Here is a 26,346-nt window from a genome sequence, read left to right as displayed (position 1 = left end):
ATTGTTAGCAATCATGTTTGTCATGCCTTGTCATCTGCTGCCTGTAAGCCTCAGTCTCAGTCAGAAGAGGACATTAGGAGCTCTAACATGTCTGTCATGTGTTATGATGGGGGAGGCTAGTCACTCTTGACTGGCTGTCTTAGGTTGTGTATTTCTTTTTGGCCTCTTTTAGTGGGCAGCCACTGGCTGCCCGGCCACTTTTTTGGTCACTATTGTGGGGCACCCATTTTAGGGCACTTTTAGGGTTTGCGCCCATTTTAGGGTTTGCGCCCATTTTAGGGTTAGGGTTAGGATTTGTCCGTTGCCTATTTATTGGCAGCCCCCCTCCCCACTTGGTCAGTTGTCTTCTTGCAGATTCCGACACTCCTTCTCCCCCGTGGTGGTGCTGCCATCATCATCAGCCTGATCTGGTGCCCTCACTAACGCTGTGGGCTGCGTGCAGGGACTGATCAGTCCATTTTAGTGTATTCAGCATTCATTTCAGTCGGTGCAGATTTCTCTTCCTTATTTTCTGCTTTCTCTCTCTCTCTCTCCCTCCGTGTTCGTATTTCCTCTTCCGTTGCGCACTCTCACAATAATAATTCCATCGCATATTCGCTCTTCCCCTTGGGATCAAAGAGCGATTCTATGCAAAATTTACTTAATACTTGTATGCACAATTCTTAATGTCGTTCTTTTTACGATTATGATATTCATAACCCTGACCCATTGCTCTATCAACGAATAAGCCATACGCAACTAAGTGCAATTAACTTCCCTTGATACATGCATTTTGCAAACTCCATCTTTCAAATATGTAAGAAGAGACTTATCCCTTCCCATGACCTATTCTCGTCATAGTTACCTGGAACGGGAAACAGGAACGGGAGCGGGACCCCCCTGGAACGGGGGGAACGTCCAAGGTGGGGGAACGGGAACGGGGGGAAATGGCACATATCTTAAGTGCCCCAAATATGCCCTGCATGATCAAGTTGCCCCAAAGAATGTCCCTCTAATTGCCCCAATACCCCTCAATGCTCCAAATTAACCCAAATGTCCCAAAATTGACTCGATTATCCCCACAGCTCCAAATTGCTCATGAATTGCTCCAATTATTCTAGTTTCCCTTGAAATTAGACAATATAAATGGATGATTACCTTGGAATTGAAAATAGGCTGAAATTTGATTGTGATTTGCAAGAGTTCATAATGCATCAAATTTGAGCTTTGCATGGACTCCTAATTGGCTTGTGGGTTGTCTTGACACTTTGAATATTCAAAAGAGAGAGAGAGAGAGAGAGAGAGAGAGAGAGAGAGAAAGAAAAAGTCTCGCCAATGCCAGTCTTGTGAGCTCAAGGAGTCGAGACCTTCAAGGTACAATAGTGAGAGCAAAGGATATAGACTGGTGTGTGATCAAAGTGAGAGAGAGGCGTAGAGAGAGAGGCGTGCGATGGTGGACCTGTGGACGTGCGTTCCTGTCGGCGGACATTCTCCCCCTGACCAACGGTTCTATGTACCTGCCTCGTGCGCTGCCTAACACCTTCCATCACCAGCACAGGGTCTGTTCTGCCCTGCTCGAGCCCTGCCCTCGCCCACCTGTGAACAGCCGCTGGAACCGTCCTGCGAACTGGTGTGCCTCCTACCATCCTGCGGCGTCCTGCTCTGAGAGAGAGAGAGAGAGAGAGAGAGAGCGAGAGCGAGGAAGATCAGACCTTCTTCAGTCTGCGGCTGGAATCGGCTGCTGGCATCCATCCGCCGCTTTCTCTCTGCTGCAGCAGTGATCGTCGCTCTGGTAGGCTCTGCATCAGGTTTCACGCCCTTGTCTATTCCACCAGAAACCCTAAGTTCAACAGTCGCCCTGCTCCTGGAGCCGCCAGCGTCTTCTGTTCCGGCCGCCCTGTCCACGCCCAGATGCCCTGTCACTGATGCCCTATTCATGATAGCATCCTCCTGACGCCCTGTTCCCGGACACTGCTGACGGACCCTTGCCTGGCATCCCAGCCTGTCCTGTCCTGCTGTGGAGACCGCCCGGCCTGTGCTTCGCCTGTCTGCCCCTGCACGGAGACAGAAAAAAGGGAAAGCGAGAGAGCCGGCAAAACAGAGGGTCAGTCCTCCTTCGAGATCAAATCATCATATACGATGGCTGGTTTGGATCTGGACTTCATAGATCAAACAGTGGCAGCACTGGGCCCGAATTCCGATGCGGAGGAACCTGAGGATATGGTTCCGTGCAACGAAGAGATGCCCCCTGGTCCCGACATCCAGCCTGCGGGTAAACGTACCAAGCATGCTTCGGAAGAGATAGGCGTTTCTCAGGATCGGTCCTATGCCCAGGTTGCCTCGGATTCGGTGGACTCTCAGGAAGTGGACTGGGAACACTTGCTGGAATTTGCAAACACTTTGCTTGGCGATTATGTTCAACATAATCAGGAAGCCTTTTCTGACTCTACACTTGACGATGTACTGGACGCCACCGTGGATCCAAAAACTGTCCTACGCTCTTTTTCGGTATTTTATGATCGCGCTATGATACTTTTCTTCACTGGTCGAATCCCGTTGCTTTCCCGTATTCGCCAGTGGTTGCAACATCTGCTACAAGGGGACTGTGTTGAAGAGATTTTTGTTGGCTCCCGGGGTTTTTTTGAGGTCCTATTGAAATCAGAGACGCACCGTGCTGCTCTCCTGTCTAAACTGCCTTTGTTTTTTGACCGCCGGTTGGTTCATGTGGTTCCATGGCGTCCAATGGCAGATTTTCAGCGTCTGCTGCAACGTGAATGCCCGGTCTGGGTCGAGGTGGAAAACTGTCCGGCTGTTTATTGGCCGCTATTGAAGGATGCCATGGCCGTTGTGGGCACTGTTCTGGTCCCTCCCAGTCTCCGGGCTGTGAATCGCAACCGCTTGTGTATGCTATGGGACACTGCACGAAAAAGGCCTGCCTGGTTACGCCTCAATTGCCCTGGCATGCACCCATTACACTTTCGTTTGAAATGGGGTAATTTTGCACGGCATTGCTTCTCCTGTGGACAGTTGGGGCACTTTATGGCCGAGTGCCCGGAACAGCAACACACTTCCCATGATGGCCATGCTGTGCCGCCCATGGAAGAGATGGTGTGTGATGCCCCATCGCTGGATGCTACCCATCAGCCCCAAGCTTTGGCCAAAGGTAAACAACAGGTTGCGGGTCTGGATTCTAGCGCCACTAATTGGGTGGAAGTCCGTGCAAAAAAAGGCAACAGGGTTGTTGCGGCCATGGAGAACAATGTGCCTACTACATCACAAGATTCCATGCGTACATACATGCGAAGGAAGGAAATGCAGTCTTCTGAGCGCTCGGCTCCTGCTATGGTTTCCTCTGCCCCCCGTCATCAGCCCACCAGGAAAATGTCCTCGGATCGTTCAAAGGGTCCTTCTGCTAAGCTGGCATTTGATACCAGAGGTAATGTCATTACCCCGTGGGACCGTCGTTATCCCCGTTCCATCCAAAAGCCAGCAGATATGCCGTCTACTTCCAAATCTGGTCCGCAGAACTCTTTTGCAGTGTTGGCAGATTTCTTGGACGAGGGAGTCCTGGACATTCTCGCTGACAAAGTCAAATCGAGGCAAGCAGTGCCTCGTACCTGATTTTGTTTTGAGTATACATGAAAATCGCCACATGGAATGTGCGTGGAATTTGTTCTCGACACAAGCAACATGCTATGTGGACTGTGTTGCATGAAAATCAGTGGGATGTCTTGTGCGCTGTTGAGCACAAGAGTCACGGTGAAGCCGGAAAAGTGGTAGATTGCCATGGCTTTAGATTGTTTTATGTTGGGTCGCAGGCCATGCATTATTCGGGTGTGCTCATGATTGTCCATGACAAATATCAGCCTGTTCTGATTAAAAATGATGTTCATGGCCGTTTTTTGGTGATTGAAATTATATTCGAAGGGAAAATCTTATGGCTACTTGGCCTCTATGCTCCGAATGATTCCTTATCTCGTCGGGCGCTTTGGCAAACTTTGCAGGCCTCCTTGTCACTTGGCAGACGGGGCTTCTTCATGGGGGATTTCAATATGTGTGTGGATTCCTCCCAGTCCACATCAAAGCATTCGGTGATGGATACGCCGGAAAGTCGTATGTGGCAGGCGTTGGCTCTTGACGTCCTCAAGTAAGATCTCTGGTCCTGGCTACACCCGTCCGCTACAGGGTTTACTTTCCATTCTGCCCAGTATGCAACAACATGGTCGAGATTGGATCGTATATATATCATGCAGAATGATGATTTTCTTCCTGAGCTGCTCGAAATAAAAGTATTGCAGCAATATGCCCTGTCGGACCATTTCCCTCTGCAGCTTGAGCTGCTTGCACAACCCATTGCCCCGTTCAAGCAATTTCTGGAGAGACTCCCTTTGCGTTTCAATTCGTCTTACCTGAAGCATGCCATCTTTCAGGGCTATATGCAGCAATTGATTGACAGATTTCTCTTCGACTTCTCTTCTCAGGGCACTGCGTCATTCGAACGATTGCTCTCTAATGTGCAGCGGGTTGCTCGGCAGTATGGGATCCACCATGCCTCTCTTTGTCGGCAGCGTCGCAAGGCAGCCGAGGACATGCTGGCTTTGGTTCGTTCTCTGCTGGTGGACACTCCGGATGATGCATTTCTGCTCGCACTGGCCATGCGAGTGGCGGATCTTATTAAAGAATTCCAATTGAAATCATATCAGCAGGCCAAACTGCAACATCTGACAGAGACGTTGCAAGATAATGCATGTCAAACCCATAAATTCTTTCGAGCTCTTCACGCCTCTCCTGCCAGGGAGAATATGACCAGACTCGAGGATGCAGAAGGCCACCTTATCATGGATCCGCAAACTATTGTGCAGATGTGCAGGAATTATTTCCGTGACCTTCTCGGCACCACTTCTCCACCTTCAGATCAAATCACTCAGGCCCGTTCGGATTTTTATGACCTGGTCCGCAATCAGCTACCGCAAGACATGCAAGCTATTATGGAGTCCGATATTTGTGAGGCAGAGGTTATGGACGTCTTGTTACATTTGCCCAAGGATAAAAGCCCGGGTTGGGATGGTCTCACCAATGAGTTCTTTGAAGCTTTTGCTACCCAACTGGCGAAACCATTGCAGGCCTTGTTTCAGCAGGTATGGCAAACCGGGATCATGCCTTCCTCATGGAAAGAAGGCCTTATTAAACTGCTTCCAAAAGTTCCTTCGCCATCTACATTGACACAGTGGCGCCCCATTTCCTTGATGGGTTCAATGTACAAAATCTTTTCCAAAATAATGGCGAATCGGCTTCATAAGCATCTCCCGGCCATTGTGCATCCTCTACAGTATGGTTTCATTAAGGGCCGAAATATTCTGCACAATGTATTGAATGCTCAACTAGCTATTGATTATGCAAGGCATTCTAACCAGGAGGTAGTACTGATTCAATTGGACCTAGAAAAGGCTTTTGACTACCTGGATTGGTCTTTCGTTGCTGAACTTATGTCGGCTATGGGCTTTGGTCCCCGGATGTCTCGTCTAATCTACACCATTAGCGCTGCGGCGTCTTCGCGAGTCATGCTGAACGGTGGTATTACTGAGCCATTTGTACTTGCCCGCTCAGTCAGACAAGGATGCCCTTTGAGCCCGCTATTCTTTGCCCTCGCGACACATCCAGTTCTTTCCATGTTATCCCATATGGTAGCCTCTTCTCAGTTGGCCGGTCTGTCGCTTCCTTCAGGACAGCACTTCATTAGCCAATCCCTGGCGGATGATACTTTTATGATTTTGCGGGCGGACAAGGACAACCTCAAGCGCGCATTGGATGTTTGGGGCATCTTTGGCCAAGCCTCCGGCCTTCGCATCAATGCGCTCAAATCAGCCATTCTCAGCTGCACGGAGTCGGATTTGCAGTCCTTGGACTGGCAGGGTCTGGTTGTTCCTTGTGGCTCCATTGTCAGGCACCTTGGGTACCCTTTGGGTGTCGACGTTCCACCAAAGCAGCTTCTGCAGTGGATTTCTCAGAAAATGGTGGCCAAGTTTATGTATTGGAAATCTCAAGCCTGGCCCTTTCATATTCGTCTCAAAGTGGCCCAGACAATTATGTTGCCAATGCTGACATATTTTTTGCCATTGTTGCCCTGGACTACTACGACTCTCAATGTTCTTACTCAGTCTATTCGCTTCATGCTATGGAAGAAGGACTCATTGCATGCAGGTATTTCCTGGATTTCTTGGTCGCATGCCTGCACCCCTAAACGCATGGGCGCCGGAGCTATTTTAGATGCCCAAACTCACATGCAGGCACTCCGTTGGTCTCTCTTTCGCGCCATGTGCTCGGATCATCATCCATGGGTCGATATAGCCCGTTATTTCCTTGAGAGCCATGGGCTTCTACATGGCAATACCCAAATCCGGACTTCTTGGTGGCATGTTCTTAATGCTGATTCAAGGTTCTCCAGTTCTTCTTCGTCGCTGCTCAATCATTTGGTATGTTCCTGGAAACGGGTCCTTCTAAAGGCTCAGTGGCATCTGGCGGAGGATCGCTTAACTACGAATTCTTTTCAATTGGAATTATTGGCAGTCTCGCGTTTACTTGCATGGGAAGGCAAAAATGAGCTTAGATCACAATTCAACCGGATGGCTCGTTTGGGCTTGTCTTCGGTCGCGGATGCCACCCTTGCTAGTCGCAATGTGCTTATATCTTTTCGTACAGCCAGGAGGCTTTACAGGATTCCGCGGGGATATAGGCCTTTATGGGAACAGCTTTTGCGGATGCTCCAGAGCAGACAACCCTTTCCTGGCCTTGCTTCAGATCACCCCTGGCAGGATTGGGACCTACAAGGCCGGCTGCCTTTAAGCAAAGCTTCTGCTAATCAAGTTTATCATATTCTGATCAAAGATCAACAATGGTTAGTTACCAAAGCCAATGCTTTATGGGGCTTACGAAAATCCCGGTCCTGGTGGAGGGCAACTGTGATGGAGGGCTGGTTGAACAAGACCCCCTTCAAATGTAAAGTATTTCTTTGGAGAGTGATGATTGGTGGTCTCCCGCTTGCGTCGGCTCTTTCCAAGCGACGAATCTCCAATGGCAACTGTTTCTTTTGCACCACTGCGGTGGAATCAGCCCGCCACAGATTTATTTCTTGCCCTGTCGCAACAAAAATTTGGTTCTTTTTGTCGGCTATTTGGCAAGGAGCGGTTGGATTCACCCTGCGCCCATTTGATTGGGTTTTCGGGCAGCCCAAATACCCCACTCCTGCACAGCCACATATGAAACTCATGTATCATTTTCTTCGATATTGGGGCTGTTGGCATAACTGGACCATTAGGAATGCTTTTCTTTTTGACTCCGCCTATAATGTTCAGCGACATATTGCGAGGCTTAAGGGCCTTTTGTATTGGCAGTTGGATCTTCTCCGGCATTCTGATTTGCTCTCTAGGGAGGACTTCCGTCCCTGGCTTATGGCAATTTCATCTGCCCCCTTGCCATAACTTTGTAACTTGTAGCACTTAGCCCCTCTTCACATGATGGCCTGGATTGGCGTCATGTATCTTGTAATCAAGTTATCTTGTACTTTTTTTCGTAATTAATACAATTACCTTTTACGAAAAAAAAAAAAAAAAAGAGAGAGAAAGAAAGAAAGAAAGTTATATTAACGTCTACAATAGGCCAAGTTGGCCTATGAGACCAAAATGTTGCATACAAATGTCTGGGAGATTTCAAAAGTCCCAGTGAAGCTAACATTTATGCTATGTTGAACTAAATTAAGTAGGTACAAAATGATATCTGGACTAGATACAATCTAGAGGTACTCCCAGTGCTGTGTGGAACTGCTCCTGGGGTGTTCATCCTAAGATGTCCCGCATGGGTCGGTCTAGCATGGAGAGGCTAAAGCGGTGGGGCAAGGCCCTCCGATGGCGGCATAGTATCCCTTGTATCTTCGACCAGTGTCTTCTACGGGGACGAGGGCCGGCGGGGCGTGGGCGCCAGGCTTTACCTCTCACTGTGGCTATTTCTAAGGTGGTCCCCTAGGGCCGGGAGGCCGGTTGGGCTTGTGGGGGTTCGGTGGTGGGGAGGGTAGCTAGTATTTGGTAGAAGTCGTTGAGTGTGCGTTGGTTGGTGGCTCCTTGTCTTCGCTCCGTGGTTCGTAGAAGGTGGTCTCTGTGGCATCGTATTTCCAGTAGAAAGAGCCCCAGGCATCTTTGGTCTTTGAATTCCATCACCTTGGAGAGTGGTCTGAATCCTTCACTGAATAGGCAGTGGAAGCGTCCCCGGATTTCGTAGTACACTGGGCATCTACAGATGTAGTGTTCCTCTGTCTCTGGCTCGAGATGGCAGAGCTGACAGATTCGGTCAACTGGGGGGAGAGGGTTGGCCTCGTATCTGCCCGTTTCGACCCGTAGTTGGTGTGAGGACGTGCAGATCTGTCTGATGGCACTTCTGACCCCGTGAGACAGGTGTGTGTCCATGTAGCTTGGGCAGGTGATGAAGCCGTCCGGGAGATATCCAGGAAGTGTCCTCGGTAGAAGGCCTTCTTGGTTCCTAGTTCCGACGTGGGGGTCACCCATGTCCTAGCGGTGTCTGTTTGGATGATATCCATTCTAGTGATGCGATTTACCTCCTCTCGGCTGAGCTCCAGGTGTGGGCAATCTAGGTTGTATTGTAGTGGGGGGAGGTGGTCCATGTGCAGGCCATGGAGCCGTAGCCAGGTCTCTGTTCGGGCATACCAGCACTCAGTGTGGTAGAGATTGGACCCCCATATGGGAGCCCCGTACAGGAGGGCTGGTGTGACCAAGGTGTCAAAAAGCCAGAGCTTTGTCCGGGGTTCCTGGAACTGTATGCGGGCACATTGGTTCTCCATTGACCCGAGGGCTGCATAGCCTCAGGTTAGTCTATCTTCTGCGGCTTTTCTCAGGGTAAATCTCGATCCAGAGAATGTAATCCCCAGATAGACGTATCTTTGGACCACGTCCACGGTTTCTCCGCCATATGTGAAGGGGGGTACCGACCGTCGGAGCCATTGGGTTGACGTGTTGAACACCATGACCTTGGTTTTCCCCAAGTTCACAGTTAGGTCTTTGTCTTGGCAGAAGGCCTGTAGTGCATCCAGTTGGCACTGTAGCCCTTCGGGTGTGCTGGAGATGAGGACTATGTTGTCCGCATATAGTAAGATAGGTATCAGTGTCCCTCTCAGGCTCGATCCCTCCTCGTCCAATCTATCTATGTACTCTGAGATCTCATAAATGTAGAGGCCAAATAGGGTGGGCAAGAGTGGGCTTCCCTGCTTGACTCCGATGGTGCTGGTGATCTCCTTTGACAGCCCTCCTGGTGCCCGAACTCGGCCTGTTACCGATTCGTATAGTGCCAGTATCCCCAATCGTATTTCGGTTGGTACCTCCAGTTCCTGTAGTCTCTGCGTGAGCCTCGCTCGTGGGACTGTGTCAAAGGCCTTGCGGAAGTCCACGAAGCAGCAATACACCTGTCTTCCATGTGCTCTGCCCTTCTCTATGATGGCTCTCAGTGTGAGGATATGGTCAAGGGTGCAGAACCCCCTCCTAAACCCTGCTTGTCCTGCAGCTCGGTGTTGGTGTTGCTCTGCCCACTTGCTCAGCTCGTGGTCCAGTATGGATCCATACAGATTGGTTAGTACATGGCCAACCATGACTGTTCGGTAGTTCGTGGGAACCATGGGGTCTTTGGCCTTCAGGATAGGTATTATGGTGTTGGCTGACCAACTGGCTGGGAAGCCTTCGCATAGGGCTCTGTTGAACATGTGTGCTAGGAGAGGTGCCAGTATGTCTCTAGCATGGGTCAAATGCTCTGCTACCAAGCCTTCGTGGTCTTGGGCACGGCCATTTTGGAGTCTATCAATGGCGTCCCGAACCCGCCCCGTGCTGAAGAATGTGGATGATCCGGGTCTACTCCCTAGGGGCCGGAGTAGCTGGGGCTGCTTGGGTACTTGGTATAGTGAGGTTGCATATGCGTGCCAAGTGTCCGAGGAGGTGATGGGCGTCTGGGCTCGGGGTTCCTGAAACGCCTTCCATGCCTCTTTGCTGTCCTGTCCTAAGAATAGCTGGTAGAATTCGTGTTCCACTTTGGAGAGGTAGGCTCGTTTCTTCCGTCGCACTAGGCGACGGAAGATCAAGCGTGCCTGTTTATGCGTGTGTACTCCCCGTGCTTCGTCCTGTTGAAGACGGAGCCGGGTTTCCCTGCACTCTGCGTCATACCAGCTATTCTGTGGGACATTCTTGTTCGGAGGGGTGGGGTGGGGAGAGGGGGATGTGTGGGGGAAGTATTCGGCAGCTGAGGTGTGTAGTGTGCCCGCCAACTGTGCTGTGACCTCCTCCAGTGGTGCGTCGGGGTTCATTTCTTGCAGGCTCCAATAGAGATGGTTGGAGTATGCGCTCGCAGTTAGCCTAGTAAAGTGGTACCTCCGAAATCTTGGGGGGTTGCTTGCTAGGGGGGTTAGGTCATATCTGCAGGTTATGTCAAATTGTAGGTATGCATGGTCGGCAGCCACTGCGAGTGGGCAAGGTGATATTTTAAAGGATTGGACATCGGGGATAAGTGATAGAGGGCCGAGGATATAGTCCACTGTGCTTGCTCCCACTTTCTGTGTGGATGCTCCCGTGCCCCCCGTCCGATGCAATTGGCCGCGTGCTTGTGTGGGAAGCATGTGAGGACATCCGACCCGGGCCATCTGTCGAGACCGTTGAGGATGGCCAGTCTGTGTGCCCCCCCTAACGCCAATAGGTGTTCGCCATATTCGGTGCACTCAGCTGTGTCCTGTGATGCCCGGTTGAGTCCTATCTCCTCCGGTGCAATCTCTTTGTACATGTGGTATTCGCTCTCAAAGAAGGGGGTCTGCCTTTGTGATGTGCGTGCGTGAAGTCTCCAACCAACATGACATCCCCCAAGCTGGAGTAGTGCATGATATCTTCGTACAGTGGTAGGTATGGTGACTCACCCTTCTGTGGTGCGTATGGGGAGTGTGCTGGTGGGAAATAGCACACCGCCATGTATATGTCTTGGGGGCGATCTGTGTGTATCCGAATCCACATGAACCGGGCTTCCTCATCTTTGCGCATGACTTGCACCATGGGCTGTAGCTCCTCCCTGTACAACACAACCACCCCTCCGGACCCTCGGGTCCCTCCTTTTGTTCGGGCTCTAGGGCGGCACGCCGTCTCCCATCTATATCCCCTCACTTCTGGTAAGTAGGTGCCTGGGCTTTTGTGGGTTTCTGTGTAAAGGACGATTTCCTTGCTGGTGAAGGTCTCCTGGAATAATCCTGCATCTGTTTTCATAGCTCCGTTGCAGTTCCACACTGCAAAACTCAGGTGGGTCTCATAGGCCGCACCCCGTCATTGGCGCTTATCTGTGATGATGACCCAACCATCTCTATATACTGCCCATTTTCCCGCTTTGCGAGCTTCCAGGATCTGTGGCATGCATTCTTTACGGTGTGCCACCTGTGCGGGTGTGAGGTCATCCTCCAGGTAGACTTTTTCCCCTTTTAGAGCTGTCCTTTTAGAGAGGAAGGCTCGTCTGGATTCTAAGTTGGCAAATTTGAGGATAAGAGGCCTCCCCTTGGTAAGGTCTTTCCCTACACGCCATGCATTCTCCACTATTTGAGTGTCCTCTACTCCCAGCTTTTCACATATCTATTGGGCATCTGCCAAGGGGCTATCCCCTTCCTTCCATCCGACCACTCGGATGTGGAGCGCTCTAAGCTTTCTCCTTTTCTCCTTCTCCAATGCTGCATTCACAAACTCCTCCTCCTTTGTTGGTGACTTATTGGCTACCTCAATCCATTTGGAGTTCTCGGCCACTTCGGCTTGTGCTTGTTTCACTATATTCGCCCACGTGTTGAGCTCCTTTGTTACTTGTGTCTTCAGCTCGTTGATCTCGAATTGCACCTTGGTGGGAGTTGTTTCGGTGATTTCTCCTTCCTCCTCCTTGAGTAGGTCCAGTTAGTTTCTATATTCATCGAGCTCGTGCCTCAGTTCTTCGATCACCCTGTTTCTCTCTTGGAGGGACGTTTCAATGTCCACCTTCCAAGAGGTGAAGTGTGATGTGATCTCGACGTAGATTTCGTTCTTCCATTCTTGCACTTTCGTGCTTATTTCCTCCTTGATTTTGTGTGCAGTTTCCACGCACACTGCTGCCATGATTTCCTTGATGTTGCTGATGTCTTGGTCATGCGCCTTGCATACATCTCGGAGGGCCTCCATGCCTTTCCTTGTGTGGTAGTCTGTCACCTTGTCAATGCTGCTCCAAATCGCTGAGTATTTCTCATTCTTCTCCCCCCTTGCGAGGCTGCTTGGTGACGGGGATGTCTTGTTCAAGCCCATCCCTTCCTCACGGTTTCGGGGCTTGCTCAGGGGATGTGGGCATCCAGCCTCATTGTGGTTGCGGATGCGTGATGGGCGGTGGTGGGAGGTGGGGGAAAAGTCGGGTATGGGCAAGGCTAGTAGCGGTGGGGTGATATGGGTGCCGCGGCCGGGGCCTGCAAAGTGAGGAGAGATGGCGACTGCTCCTGTCGAGGGAGCAGGGAGGGCGATGGCCGGGGCGGGCTGGAGTGCGTGGTCCGACGACTCAGACGGTATGGTCCGATCGTCGACTTGGACGAGGCGTGTGGTCACATGGAGAGGGGGCGTTCAATTGTGCGACTCGGACAAGGGACTGGTGTTCGAGTCGGATGAGGGCGGAGACTCGGACGAGCATCGTCCGATTGTGGAGACTCGGACAGTTTAGTCCACGTGGCAGTGTCCGAGTTGGACAAGAGGGCGTCCGATTTTCAGTGGACTCGGACGGGGAGTGTTGGGGATTTTGGGGATCCGGAAGAGAGGTTTGGGGACTCGGACAAAGGGTGGCGTGATGTCGGAAGCAGGTGAGTAGAGCGATGGCGGGAGCGAGATGAGCCGTGGCGGGGGCAAGTCGGTGGCGGGAGGGCCTGAGCACGTCGGTGGCGGGAGCAAGTCGATGGCCGGAGGGGGGGGGGGGGGGGGGGGGGGGGTTTGGGGACTCGGAGCATGGTGTGACGGTTCCGAGAGACGGAGAGACGGACGGGTCGAGACGGAGAGACGGGCGAGACGGACGGGGCAATGGAGATAGGTGAACATATTGTAGAAGGAGTGTGATATAAGCAAAAAGAAAAAACGTGGAAAAATGTAATTTTTTTGTCAACAGGCCTGGAATGGCCATTCCAAACAAGGAACGGCAGGGGGAATGGCAAGGAACGGTAGGGAACGGCCCAGGGAACAGCAGGGAACATTCCCTCGCCGTTTCGCCCCCTCCAAGGATCTGGAACGCGTTAAACCGTTCCTATAGGCCGGAACAGCCGTTCCCTGTTTCTATGATTCTCGTACATCATAGTATGGAGCCTAATGTATCTCATGCGAGAATCAAAGCAAGCATCTATTAATTTAGAAATACATTACTTATGATCGGAACCACAATTGGATTGACAGTGATGCCTTCGCCCGAAGCTTCGTTGTTGGTTGTAGGATTGCCATCCACACGCGACATTCTTTGCTTGGAGGCCATTGTCCGCAAGTAGACTCAAAAGATTAAGAAGGCGGAATAGATTCAAGATGGAAGAGCATAAGAGAAGATGGCTAAGTCGAGGATCGAGATAGAGAGAATTGAGCTAACTCTATCCCTTGCAACCTCTCGGGGTAACTTCTCTCTCTCTCTCTCTCTCTCTCTCTCTCTCTCTCTCTCTCTCTCTCTCTCTCTCTCTCTCTCTAACTCTCTCTCACAATCTCTTGGAGGGATATCCTTCTCTCTACCTCTCTCTCGCAACCTCTCGGAGTCTTCTTATGCTCCCTTGTCCCTCCCTATGCCTCATATTTATAATGAATTAGAGAAGAGGGAATGTGGCTAAGAATAAGAGTTCCTGGTGGAGGGACTCTTGGAAAACTCAGTGATCCGATGGTTAACTCATAAATCTGATGGTTCCATTGGCTCCAAAAGGAGGGTAAAACCCCAAGACACTTGGTGGGCGGGGAAGGAAGACTAATACTTCACACATCTTAGGGGATTGTGCTTCACACTTCACACATCTTGGGGAATCAATTATTCTCCCGATAAGGATTACGTGTTGGCAAGTCGTTTACTTGAAGCGTGGTTCTTGGAATTTAGCTATATATGAAGATTATGCTTTATTGTGAAGACTAAAGTCTTCCTTTATATCAAATTTCTAAGGGCACCTCTCTATTCTCTTTACTTGTCCGCCCCACCTTTGCCTAGTCATCTTTTTTTTCTTTTAAAGCTCCACTTTTGCATTAAATGCAAAACGTTTCTACATCTTTTGCTCCTCCCTCATACTCCTTGAACTCCAAAACGAGTCTTCTCTTAATTTCTCTCAAAACCTCTCCTTTGATTAATACCATGTCTTCTCATGGTGTAACTCCCTTTGATGTGCCCATTCCCACAAAATCTCAGTACATGAAGGATGCCCATTTGGCTTCTCCCGAACTCGAACACACACACATACACCCTCCCAAAGCTTCTTCTTCTTCTTTCAACTCCGAAGGAGATTCATCCATTGTGGCAATTCTCCAAGCTCAAGTGAAGGAAAGGCAATGCCAATTAGCCGAGCTCTGCACTTCCCATTTTATGTTTGTGTCTACAGCCATGAGGATGTTGCCTCTTCAATTCCAACCTGATCCCTTTAAAGAGGAGAAAAACAAATGTGATGAAACAAACATCAACTCGTGATTGGCCAAATAGACGGTGGATTTTGATTCATATTAGTTCGATGATGCTTAGCACATCAAAAAATACAAATCATATTATAGGGGAAGGCATACGCGTGGTGGATGGGCTTATGCCCTAAGTTGGTGACTCATGTGATATCTTTTTTTATTACCACTACACTACCAGAATGAGGTGCTCCACAATCCTCTTCACTTGCTCGAGGACGTCTACAAGTATGCAAAGAATTTTGATAATACTTTGGCTACAAGTAGGGGCAGCCAATCAACTAAGGGTTCCCATCGAGCTACCTCAATCTTTAAGTCAAAGAAATCATCTACCCGACAACAACTCGTCAACCAACTTTAGAGTTGCATAAGAAAACATATGGCGAGCGTAGGGTCGCTCGCAACAAGAATCACTCAAAGGGCCATTGTTTCACCTGTCATCATAGAGGTCATTTTCACAATGATAACAACTGTCCCCAAAACAAAAAGGCAAAGTATACTTGCAATATTTCGATAAATACTCCTGAGACTCGAAGTATTTCTTCTAAAATTTCATTTGAATAATGTTTTGTTAACGCTAGCAATAACAGTAGTAGTCCCTCTAATAAAATAGTTTTTGGTCCATACGATCTTTTCAAGGTCATAGGGTGTTTAAATGGCCAAGACATTACAGTTTTATTTGATAATAGTTCTACTCATAGTTTTATTTCTTCTCACTTGATGCCGAGACTACAACTCCACACAGTACCTGCTTACCGAGTTTATCATGTGTCCAATATATAGAGGGCCCTATGGTGGATCGCAAGGATCAAATGGTTCCAAACTTGGATCTTTGATCCAACAATACCATCAAATCATGGATTTTTGACTTATGAACCTTGAATATATCAATGTCATTTTTGGCATGCCATGGTTCTTTGAAAAATATTCCTCCTTGTATACTAATTATAAAAATCATGTATTTTCTTTCCAATTTGATGGTTGTTTGCATGTGATCAAGGACTGTTCCGATCCAACTATTACTACTTATATTTGTTTTATTAAAAAAGTTCAATCGTCTGATAATCAATGTAATTTGATTTTTTTAATAATAATCTTAATATAAGTTCAAATGTGAGTATTTGAATCCGATATTACATGAGTATGCTAATGTTTTTCCATCTGAGTTACCTAATGGACTTCCAATGTCTCACAGAGCCTTATACCGTCATATTGGAACTTTGCCCGATAGCCATTCTGTCTCTCGACAACCTTGTAAGTTTAGCCCGAAAGACAAGGACGAGATAGCTAGACAACTTCAAGACTATTTGGCTAAGGGTTATATTGAGCCAAGTAAATTGCCATGGGGCATGCCTGTTCTTCTCACCAAAAAGAAAGATGACACAATGCACTTCTATGTATATTACAAGGGTCTCAATAAGGCGACTATCAAGAAAAAAATATCCGTTGCCAAGGATAAATGATCTTATAGGTTGACTTTATGGTGTGCCCTATTTCACCAAAATCGATCTAAAGTACAAATACCATCAAATACAAATAGCATCCGACAATGTCCCAAAACTTATATTTTAAACGTGTTATGGAGATTATCAATTTTTAAACCTATCTTTTGGATTTACCAATGCTCCTGCAACTTTCCAACAGATGATGAATGATCTATTTCATCTGTATCTAGAAAAGTGGATAGTCGTTTTTCTTAATAACATCCTTATTTATAGTAAGTTGTTGGAGAGGCATGCCAAACACTTACGTATCGTCTAACATCTTTTAAGATGAGAATAATTGTTTTCTAAACTATCTAAGTGCGAAACTTTCTATACAGAGATGTTATATCTTGGTTATGTCATCTCGATTGATGGCATTCGAATTGATCCCGAAAATGTATGAGTACTACTTAATTAGCCTATTCCTGCGACTAAAATACAAATAAAGTCTTTTTTAGGTTTTACTAGATTTCTTTATAAATTCATTGAGAAGTATGCTCACATTACTAAACCCTTAAGACGTTTGCTTAAGGATATCCAAAGCCAAAGAAACAAGTTAGTCCGCCTGTTGTTTGGACTATTGAGCTCGATCAATGTTATCAAACATTGAAATGGCTTATTACCACTATACCGATGTTGCAAATTATCGATCCAAGGAGATATAACATCTACATGGATACTAGTGACTTAGTACAAATGCACTAAAGGCACTTCGGGGTTAGGGCAACCGAGTCCTATTTGTAGAGCAAGGCCCTATTGTGCATGTTATTGTGTAATCACTACTCTTGGACTCTTGGCCTATTAGCCGACCTATCGCATTTGAGAGCTATAAGCTCGCCATTACCCAAACACATTATACTACCAAAGAGAATGAATTATTGGCGGTCATCCATGCACTTAAAGTATGGCATCGTTATTTATACAATGCCCGGTTTATTATTTGGATAAACCACCACTCATCAAAAAACCTATGTGATCAACCTAATCTCCGTGGCCACAAGGCGAGATGAATAGAATTTTTGCAAGAGTTTGACTTTGAAATTCGCTATAGAAAGAGCGCAACTAATATGGTTATCGGTACTCTTAGTCGAATTCCTACAGTCAATGCCTTATCCTTCTCTGAATTTTGATTGATTTCTATCTTTCTCTCAAAGGGCATTGCCAAAATTATCTTCACTTTGGTAAGATCTGACAACTAGTTCAAGATAAACCTAGTAGCCCAAGAAACTTAGGCAATCCAAACTCCCGAAGCATAGCTACTGAGAGAAAGATGGCGAAAAAGTATTCCATTCGGAATGGATTACTTTTTACACAATTCAAAGTCTGTGCGCCCAATGATTAGGATATCCACAAGCAAATTTTGTACAAGTGTCACAATGCGCCTAGCGTTGGACTCTCTAGCATACACCAATCTTTAGCCTTAGTTACTCGTTATTTTAATTATCCGCATATTAAGACTATGATTAAGTCTTATGTGCGTGAGTGTCCACAATGTCATCTTAACAACGTTGAACAGTACAGATATGCAAGTATGTTACATCCTTTACAAATCCTTGATAGGAAATGGAGTAGCATTTTTTCTATGGATTTTGTAGTAGGGATGACACAATCTAGATCGTGGCTGACCAATTGATGAAAATGGCTCGATTTATTCCCACAAAGACAACCATGAAAGGCCATGAGTTGGCTCGTCTCTTTGTCGAACAACTTTATAGCCTTTATGGTTTGCTCGATGAAATAGTAAATGATCAAGATCCTAAGTTCATTGGCCGTTTCTGGCAAACAATCTTCCAAAACTTAGACACTCAATTGTCCATGTCGTCCTCGAAACATCCAAGAACCAATGGGCAGACCGATCTAATTGGGAATATACTTCGTACATATGTCTTTTGTAGACGATCTGATTGGGAATATTATCTTCCTCAAATTGAGTTCGTTTATAACAGTGCTAAGCATTAGGGTACTAGTTATAGCCCGTTTAAGCTTACGTATGGTTATAAGCCGAAACCACCAATTGCCATAGAGCTCGAGGGGATGAAAATACATTCCATAATCGACACTCTACACAATATACAAGAGATGTTTATGATTGCAAGGGAAAGCATTAAAATAACCCAAGATCATGCTATATTTTATACTAACCAACATTATACTCCAAGAGTGCTCCATGAAGGCATGTGGCTTTACCTTAAAGGCCCAAAGGACTCCGAATGACTATTGGCAAGTGCTATAAATTATCTTCAAGATATTGCGGTCCTTTTCAAATTACCAAGAAAAGTAGTGCATCATACGAGTTAGATTTAACATCGGAAATTCGAGTTCATCTTGTGTTTCATATGAGTCATTTGAAATAACAACTAGCACAAGATGAGTAGATTATTCCGATTAAGAAAGTTCTCCATCTTGACAATGTTGCTTATTATATTCTACTTGAACCTAAATTGGTTCTTACTTTAGGACTAAACAATCTCGTCAGACCATTTATCCCAACCATACCGACACTCACATGCTTAGTGGGCCCTTGTGAAGCTCCATCAAAATACAAAGTATAAACCCATGCTTCATTGATAGGCCATGCCATACCAATCAGCCTACTCATACTTATGATAGTCAAAGTCGAGCTGAGAGAGAGGATATATGATAGGTACAATACTCCTTCCTCACTACATTCAATAGGGACACTTACAAAGTGGCTTCCATCAATAGATACATGACCCCAATCTTTACCACAAGGTTGAGAGTGAGCTATGTACCCTAACATTGTTAGGAGATAAACTTATACCCTATGACAATTATGACAGTAGACTTTAATATTCTATGTAAAGATCTAACTTTGCCCTCAGTAATATGATAATTCTCAACTGGAAAAACTACCTAAAGGCGAAGGCTACTTGGGAGTCGATACGCTCATTGAAGAGCCATTTTCCTCACTTCATTCCTAAAGATATTGCTAAGAACAACAATCATTCATAAGGGGGGAAGTGTTATGTCCCTAGACATCCAAATGGGTGCTAGTAGCATTGGTCATAATGGTCATGAAGTGGTTAGTACCAATGTACAAAAGGCACTTTGGGGTTAGGACAATCGAGTCATATTTATAGGACTCAAGGCCCCATTGTGCACATTATTGTGTAATCACCACTCTTGGACGCTTAGTTCATTAACCAATGCATCTGTACACTAGAATGGTGTGGGCTGGTGTTCCTTTTATGCTAAGTTTGGCTTGTGTCATATCTCCTGTGCAGGTTGGATCTTAGGGAGACATTTCACTAGGCATGCAAGGATTAAATGTATTTGGTATGCAGCCGCCTATGCATGGTATGCAAGGCCCAATGTATCTGGGTATTGGCAAGTGGATTGCAATTGCAAGCTCCCTTTTTCTTAGTTTTATGGACAAAACTATATTATTTCTAGTTTACTATCTCTCAAGGGTAAGTGGAAAACAACCTATTGTAGCTAATTCTACATTTAAACTCTTAAGATTTCCATTTCTCCCTACTCATTCAAAGTTCTTGATGACCCTCCACTCATTCTCACATTGCACATATCAATAAAACCGTTTTTGTTATCTTGAAAAAAAAATATCCACGAATCCATGAATAATCTTTTTAGATAATGACCAATTCAAATAAACTTCCAATATTCATTACCTTAAAAATTCCTTATTTTCAAATTTACCTTGAATATACTTGGTGCTGGACACCAAACAAAAAATTCAAGAAGGGTATACACATGTTGAAGGCTTCCAAAAAGTTTAAGGCATGCTCTATTATCAAGGATTATTGTATATATCCGTATATACCATCCAAATCACTTCAATTACATGCTCCAAACAAATGTGGACATTAGTCAAATTTGTACACACATGTGATACGTGCATCAAAGCCAAATTCCCTCAACAATTGACCTCGTGGATTGCTCCACCCCTTTCTTATTCCTTATCACCCTTGGTCATTTGTGTCAATGGACTTCATCCTCGATCTACCTTCCTCCAAGGGGTTCCATTCCACTCTTGTGGTGGTTGATAGATTTACCAAGATGACACACTTTATCCCTACCCACAAGACACTTACTTGCGAATACATTGCAATTTTTCTCAAGCTTAAACATATCTACCGTTATCATGCATTTCCAAATGAAATTGTTTTAGATTGAGGACTACATTTTGTGTCAAGTCAAACCAACCTCTCCTCAACCAATCACTCTCAAATAATGAACAAATAAAGAGAGAAAATCAAGTCTTGAAACAATATCTTCGATATACAATCAATTATCATCAAGATAATTGGGTGGATTTACTTGCCTTAGCTAAATTCGCCTACAATAATGGTAGTTATACCTCTACTAGGCAAACTCCATTCTTTGCCAACTATGCTCCATGGAAGACGCCTTGAAATAAACATTTATATAAGTCACCATGAAAAGAATCCAACTATGAATCTAGTTGAACACTTGTCAAAGATCCATAAGGAGTTGAAGTCACCTATTCAACAAGCCCATGTAAGATATGAAGGCAATGTTGATTGATACCGAATGCAACATCCAACTTACATCATCAAAGATCAAGTCTGGCTTTTATGCCAAGATTCATGTTCTTCTTGTCCTTTCATGAAGCTAGATTATCAAAGACTTGGGCCATTCAAGATCATTGGCCAAGTGAATCCAATCACCCAATATTCCATGTCTCAATCTTGGAGCCTCGTCATACATTCTCAATAAGGGGAAGGAACTTACAAACACCACCACCTATTAAAATCGAAGGTCACCTAGAGTATAAAGTCGAGACTAACCTTGATTCAAGAATCTCTCATGAAACACTTGAATACCTTGTAGATTGGGAGGGCTACAATGCTAGTGGGCAAACGTGGGAACCAACCTTCCAGCTTCATCAAGCACCTTCTAAAGCAAAGGAGTTTCATCAAGGACATCTATTGAAGCTAACAACCTTACCAAGAAACCCTACCGCTACTCATGGAACTCATCGCTGAAGGGGAGGGTAATGTCACCAAGAAACCTAATATCTTCTAGAAACTTCTAGAAGGTTCAAGAAAGTTCTAAAAGATTATAAAAAGATTCCAAAACAACACTTGCATCTGTGCTTACATCCACATTGCTTATGTCATCAGTTATATCAACAATGCTTATATCATCAATGATGTCATCATCTAGAAGCTTTCCCATTAACCTCCTCAACTCTAGTGTAAACAGGGATCTTGGGCTACAAGTCCTTATTATGAAGCTCCTACGAGGTAAGTCCTCTCTAGTTCTAGTTCAAGTCATGTATCTCCAATTCTCATCTTGTCTTGTCTTATCTTTGATCTAGTCTTATATCAAGAAATATATTGTTGTACTTCATCCCTTTGTAATTAAAAAATAAGTTTTTTTCTTCAAGTTATTCTCTTATAAGTTGTAACGCAATAATCCTTGTCCTTGCCAAGTTCTTGTCACCCTCATAACAAAAAAGAGAGGGGCGGAGAGGGGGGACACCATCCAAACCTGAATTATATGCAGATATGTTTTTCTTGTAGTCTGCTATAACAACACTCATAAATCCCTCGTCTCCACTCTTCAATGTCTATTTTACTCTCACAACCAACTCTCTCTCTCTCTCTCTCTCTCTCTCTCTCTCTCTCTCTCTCTCTCTCTCTCTCTCTCTCTCTCTCTCTCTCTCTCTCTCTCTCTCTCTCTCTCTCATAATTGTATTAGTTCAAATGCACAATAACAATTAAAAGCAATTTATATAACTAACAAGGAGACCAAAGAAATTCACTATATGCCAAGGAATCAAATCATGTCTAGAAAAAACATTGCTCGCAAAATAAAGTTAAGCTACCAATGAAGAAGACCTCTCAAACGAGCAACATATCTATGTATTCCAAAAGTAAAATCAAAAACCAAATAGCAAACAAAAGAGACCAAATTTTTCTCACCACAAGACAAGAAAGAAAAAAATGACGAGAGATTTATGTGCTTGTCACTCCAAAGAAGCAACAACCATTTGAAATACAACATTTTGAGAGTACAAAGGCAAGGGGAAGAACTCCAACCAACATTCTCCAAATAAACACTCTATATTTAAGGATATTTAGCTAAGGGAATGTTTTGCAATCTTGAAAGAGAAAGAATACAAACTCAAAATAGATTGAGGAAGTAGAAGAAGTAGCTGGAAAAAAAATTGAAGCGAAGACTATAGTGACAATGACAGTAGTGAGCTTCTAAGGGACACTGTAGTGGCTCTGGTGACTTTGATATCAGACATACCTTTTGGAAGGGGTATCCACAACCAAGAGATGATTATTGGGAGTAATTAATGATTATTCCTATGTATTATTAAGAGAGAGTACATGTGAGAGACATAGAGTATGAGAGAGAGTCACTTTTCTATGAGAAACATTGTATCTATGAGAGAGATTGAGAGAAAGACAATGAAGATGATGAAATGTGGATACTATGTAATGAATTCCATTCAAAGTTAATCTTTTGTTTGTGTCATTATGACTCTTTGACAGTTTCTATGAAGAATATAAAGAATATATTGAATTTTTGTTGTGATAAATCTGTGGGGGATTCATTATATGATGCTACGCAAAAATTTGTAAAGATTAGTGTTGTTTTTCTTCTTGTGGTTGATTAAAGTACGAAGAACATGCTTTTTTGTGTGACAAGACAAATTATTGCACCAACCCACCATTACAATAGATTTCCACCAGGCCTTGCCCTTATGGAGACCCCAAACACAATTGCCCTTCAAAGCCGGCCAATCCTTGTCTCTTATAAGCAACTCATAATCTAATTCACTAACACATTGTCCAAGTATAATCAACCATTCAGCAACCAATCTTTCCAGATGGTATTTGGATTTAAAGATGGAAAAGATTGCAAGACAAAGAAGCCAAAATGGTTTTCCACGAGTAACAACAGCACTTGGAAACATGAAAATTTCGGTGAATTGACTTGAAAGACATGGCAATGGGTCCTATAGACAAAAGGGCATGTAGGTCTCTAATCAGCCCTTGTCATGTCATTTTATTCAACATAGACCTCTCCTGTTGTCTACCGTCCCATGAGACAAGCCTCAAATCAACCAATGATTCCCCTCGCAAAGAATTAGCCTATTTGTGATCTGCAAAAGGATGCCAAGAAGATTCACAAGCACCATTCTCCAAGAATGGACCAAATGAGTCAATACAAGATTTGAGACGAACAAGCTCTCAACATTGATCACATGCCACAATGAAGCCTGAATTTTGATGTTTCCATATGGATGTCTTATTCTTCAAGAAAGAACATGGCTATGGAAACCCAAGCTGTTGTCTAGCACATAAAGCCTAAAACAAAGACTATTGAAGGGCAATCATGTGTGTCTCCACATCTAGAACAGCTCCTCCACCTCTTTTCTCACAATACAAACATGCTTCCAAGAGATCCAAGAGATGTCCAATTGTGTAGAATCCTTCTTCTAGAGCATAAACCAAATGGACTAAATAATCTCCCCAATATAAAACTTCAACCAAGGAAGTAACGGTAGGTAATATGAAATCCTCAGTATAGTGATGGTTTGAGCAGCTTTGAAGCATACATGGAAAAGCCATGCCTGCTATTTCCAATACACAAACTTGTCTGTAACATGTAAGGAAATCCACTCAACTCTCTCTCTCTTGTCAAAAGACGGCATACCAACGAGACAATAGGGTTTGCAACGAGGAACACAGAATGAACTCGGTAAACACTCAGAAGAAAAGAGAAGAGAGAAGAAACTCCGATGAATGGAATGATAAAGATCTGAATCATATAGTGAATGTGATACAAGGGAACAAGGGTGTCGTAGCACAAGGAAGATGATGAAGACAGCCACGAACCACAAACCGCAATGTCCTCTTGAATAAGCTATTGTTTCCTTGCTTCTACATTGTATCTCTCTCCCCCAATAGAGAGAAGAGGACTAGTGCCCCATGTGTTGTGTATGGATAATGGGGCTAAATATAACTCTAAGCAACTAGATATGCTACACTAAGAAATGGGGACCAGAAACTAGGGGCTGAGGCTATAAATATATGGAAAAATGCAACCAGATCAGCCCAATATATACATGTACTGGTCAGCCAGTTCGAGGAATATAAATGGACACAAATATGGGAATTTAGGGGAAAATGCTGCCATGTCACAAGGTGTGCTATACCATGTCTCCCTCATTTTGGAAATTTGTCTCAATTTGGAGCAATACACAGTTGAAAATGCTTTAATCTATCATAGTTTGAGGAAATATGACAAAATTGTTGTGTTTTGAACAAGTACTTCCAAACATTCAAAACATTTTGCTCCATTGCCCAGGGTAGTAGAATCACTGTAATCCACATTAAAATAGACTCTAAAGTTTTAAGATTTTCTCCTAGAAAATTGAGTTTTCTTCAAAAAACTAGAAAATCAAGGGAATTCACCACATTACCATAAAAGACACAGATTTGGGAAACGACAGGGAAATTTAGACAATTGAATCCATGATCCTTTAGGGCTTGCAACTGGATAGCATCCTGCAGGTGTCTAGTCAGAATGTTAGGTAGATGCTGAAAATGTCACTGTCGTAGCCCAATCCAGGCTCAATGTGTTGTAACAGAGTCTAGAAAACTAGGGGGCCTCATCACACCCAGTATTATGAAGGAGATCTGCTTTGACAAACTGATGGCAGCTAGGCATTTGCAAATCAGGCAAGTAAGGACCTGTATCACACATGAGGTGCACCCTCCACTAACAAAATCCTTACTGGCCCCTATCATCGACATCGGCAGTCACCTTATGCATGGGCCCTCATACATACACAGCTACAGAGCCTTCATTCAAAAGCTTGTGAAATGAGATTTCTACTAGCAATAGTATGTCTATCTTCCACATTCGAGTGGTATTTTACGCCCCCAAACAGGTCAAAGAAAAATGGCTCACAGCCGACTACTGTGCTATTTTCCATCCCAAACCTTCCAAAAGGAAAATGAGCTGCTAGACTCAAACTGATAATGACGTAAGAGAAGCTAGACCCTTCGCGAATCCTACAGACAGAAATCGCCTGCCATTCGTTCAATTTAACTTTTGCAATTTGAGAGACAGGAAAGTGGCAGAGAAACTTACTTCATCGACGTATTCGCCTAGTCGAGGATGGACGAAGGACTGAGCGAAGAGGACGCAAGGCTTGGGACGACCCATTACGAGCAGGGAGGCTTTTACTGCTGCTCGAATCTCAAGTGATCGACATGGCTTCCCCCTTTCATGTCTCGGCACAAAACTTCAAACCAGCGTCACAGTCCTGGCCCGCTTTCAAATACAGATGCTATTTATACTTTTCCGAAAACATTTGTCGAATTTTTTGGCTGGGCGGTCTGGCAAAAATCTTGAAAAATAAGCGCTCTGAAATTTCACAAAAAAAGTTGTGAAAACGGATGTATTTTATTTATTAAAAGGCTACGTATTATGTAACCATCTATCGATGGGGGCCGGGTGCCACGTGCCAGCCCCTACCTCCCCCACAAAAAAAGAAAAGAGAACGCGGAGGCAGGTGCCACGCGTCTAGCATCCACCCCTCCCGCAAAAATCGCGCCCACCCCGACACGAAGCACTGGAGCGAGTCTAGGCGCGGAGCGCCTAGTCCTCATAAGCCACATGTATGTATGTCCAACAATTCTAATAAGCCACGCCCATGTGCTTGTGGACAACCAAACAAGACTTATTAGGTTCAAAATCTCATAAAATATAGAATATGATTTGCCACTTTGCCTACCCCATCTGTATCTCTACTATCTTATAGTGCCCAGATCTCTCGAATCTTAAACTAATCCTGCATGTTAACTTCGGAGTACTATTGAACATAAAAAGAATGTCTTAGATCTCAATCTCAAATCAAGGAAACACTTATGGCTCACACACACACACACTCTCTCTCTCTCTTTTTTTTTTCGTAAGACTCTCTCTCTCTCTCTCTCTCTCTCTCTCTCTCTCTCTCTCTCTCTCTCTCTCTCTCTCTCTCTCTCTCTCTCTCTCTCTCTCTCTCTCTCTCTCTCTCTCTCTCTCTCTCTCTCTCTCTCTCTCTCTCTCTCTCTCTCTCTCTCTCTCAAATCTAAGAATACCATTAGAGAGAGTTTCACGTCACTTTTCGACCTTTTTGCACGTAGAGAGAGAGTGTGTTCCACCAGTGAGGAGAA

The 26,346-nt window shown here is 45.1% G+C and overlaps 1 protein-coding gene across 1 annotated transcript in view; it reads right to left on the bottom strand.

Annotated features, from left to right (window-relative positions):
* Window positions 1–25,450, bottom strand: part of EMB2016 (mRNA methyltransferase EMB2016) — a 150,304-nt gene extending 124,854 nt beyond the window's left edge. Inside the window, exon 1 of the mRNA XM_087667905.1 lies at window positions 25,280–25,450. Coding sequence (XP_087524031.1) covers window positions 25,280–25,354 — 75 coding nt within the window. The 5' untranslated portion in view covers window positions 25,355–25,450. The remainder of the gene's footprint in view (window positions 1–25,279) is intronic.
* Window positions 25,451–26,346: the final 896 nt, after the last annotated feature.

The sequence above is a fragment of the Lygodium microphyllum genome, chromosome 26, assembly GCF_053477565.2.
Source record: "Lygodium microphyllum isolate KBCC chromosome 26, Lygodium_microphyllum_v1.1.10, whole genome shotgun sequence".
In the NCBI taxonomy this organism is placed as follows: Eukaryota; Viridiplantae; Streptophyta; class Polypodiopsida; order Schizaeales; family Lygodiaceae; genus Lygodium; species Lygodium microphyllum.
Note: the sequence above shows the minus strand (reverse complement) of the source record. Positions and strands in the feature narration are given on the sequence as shown.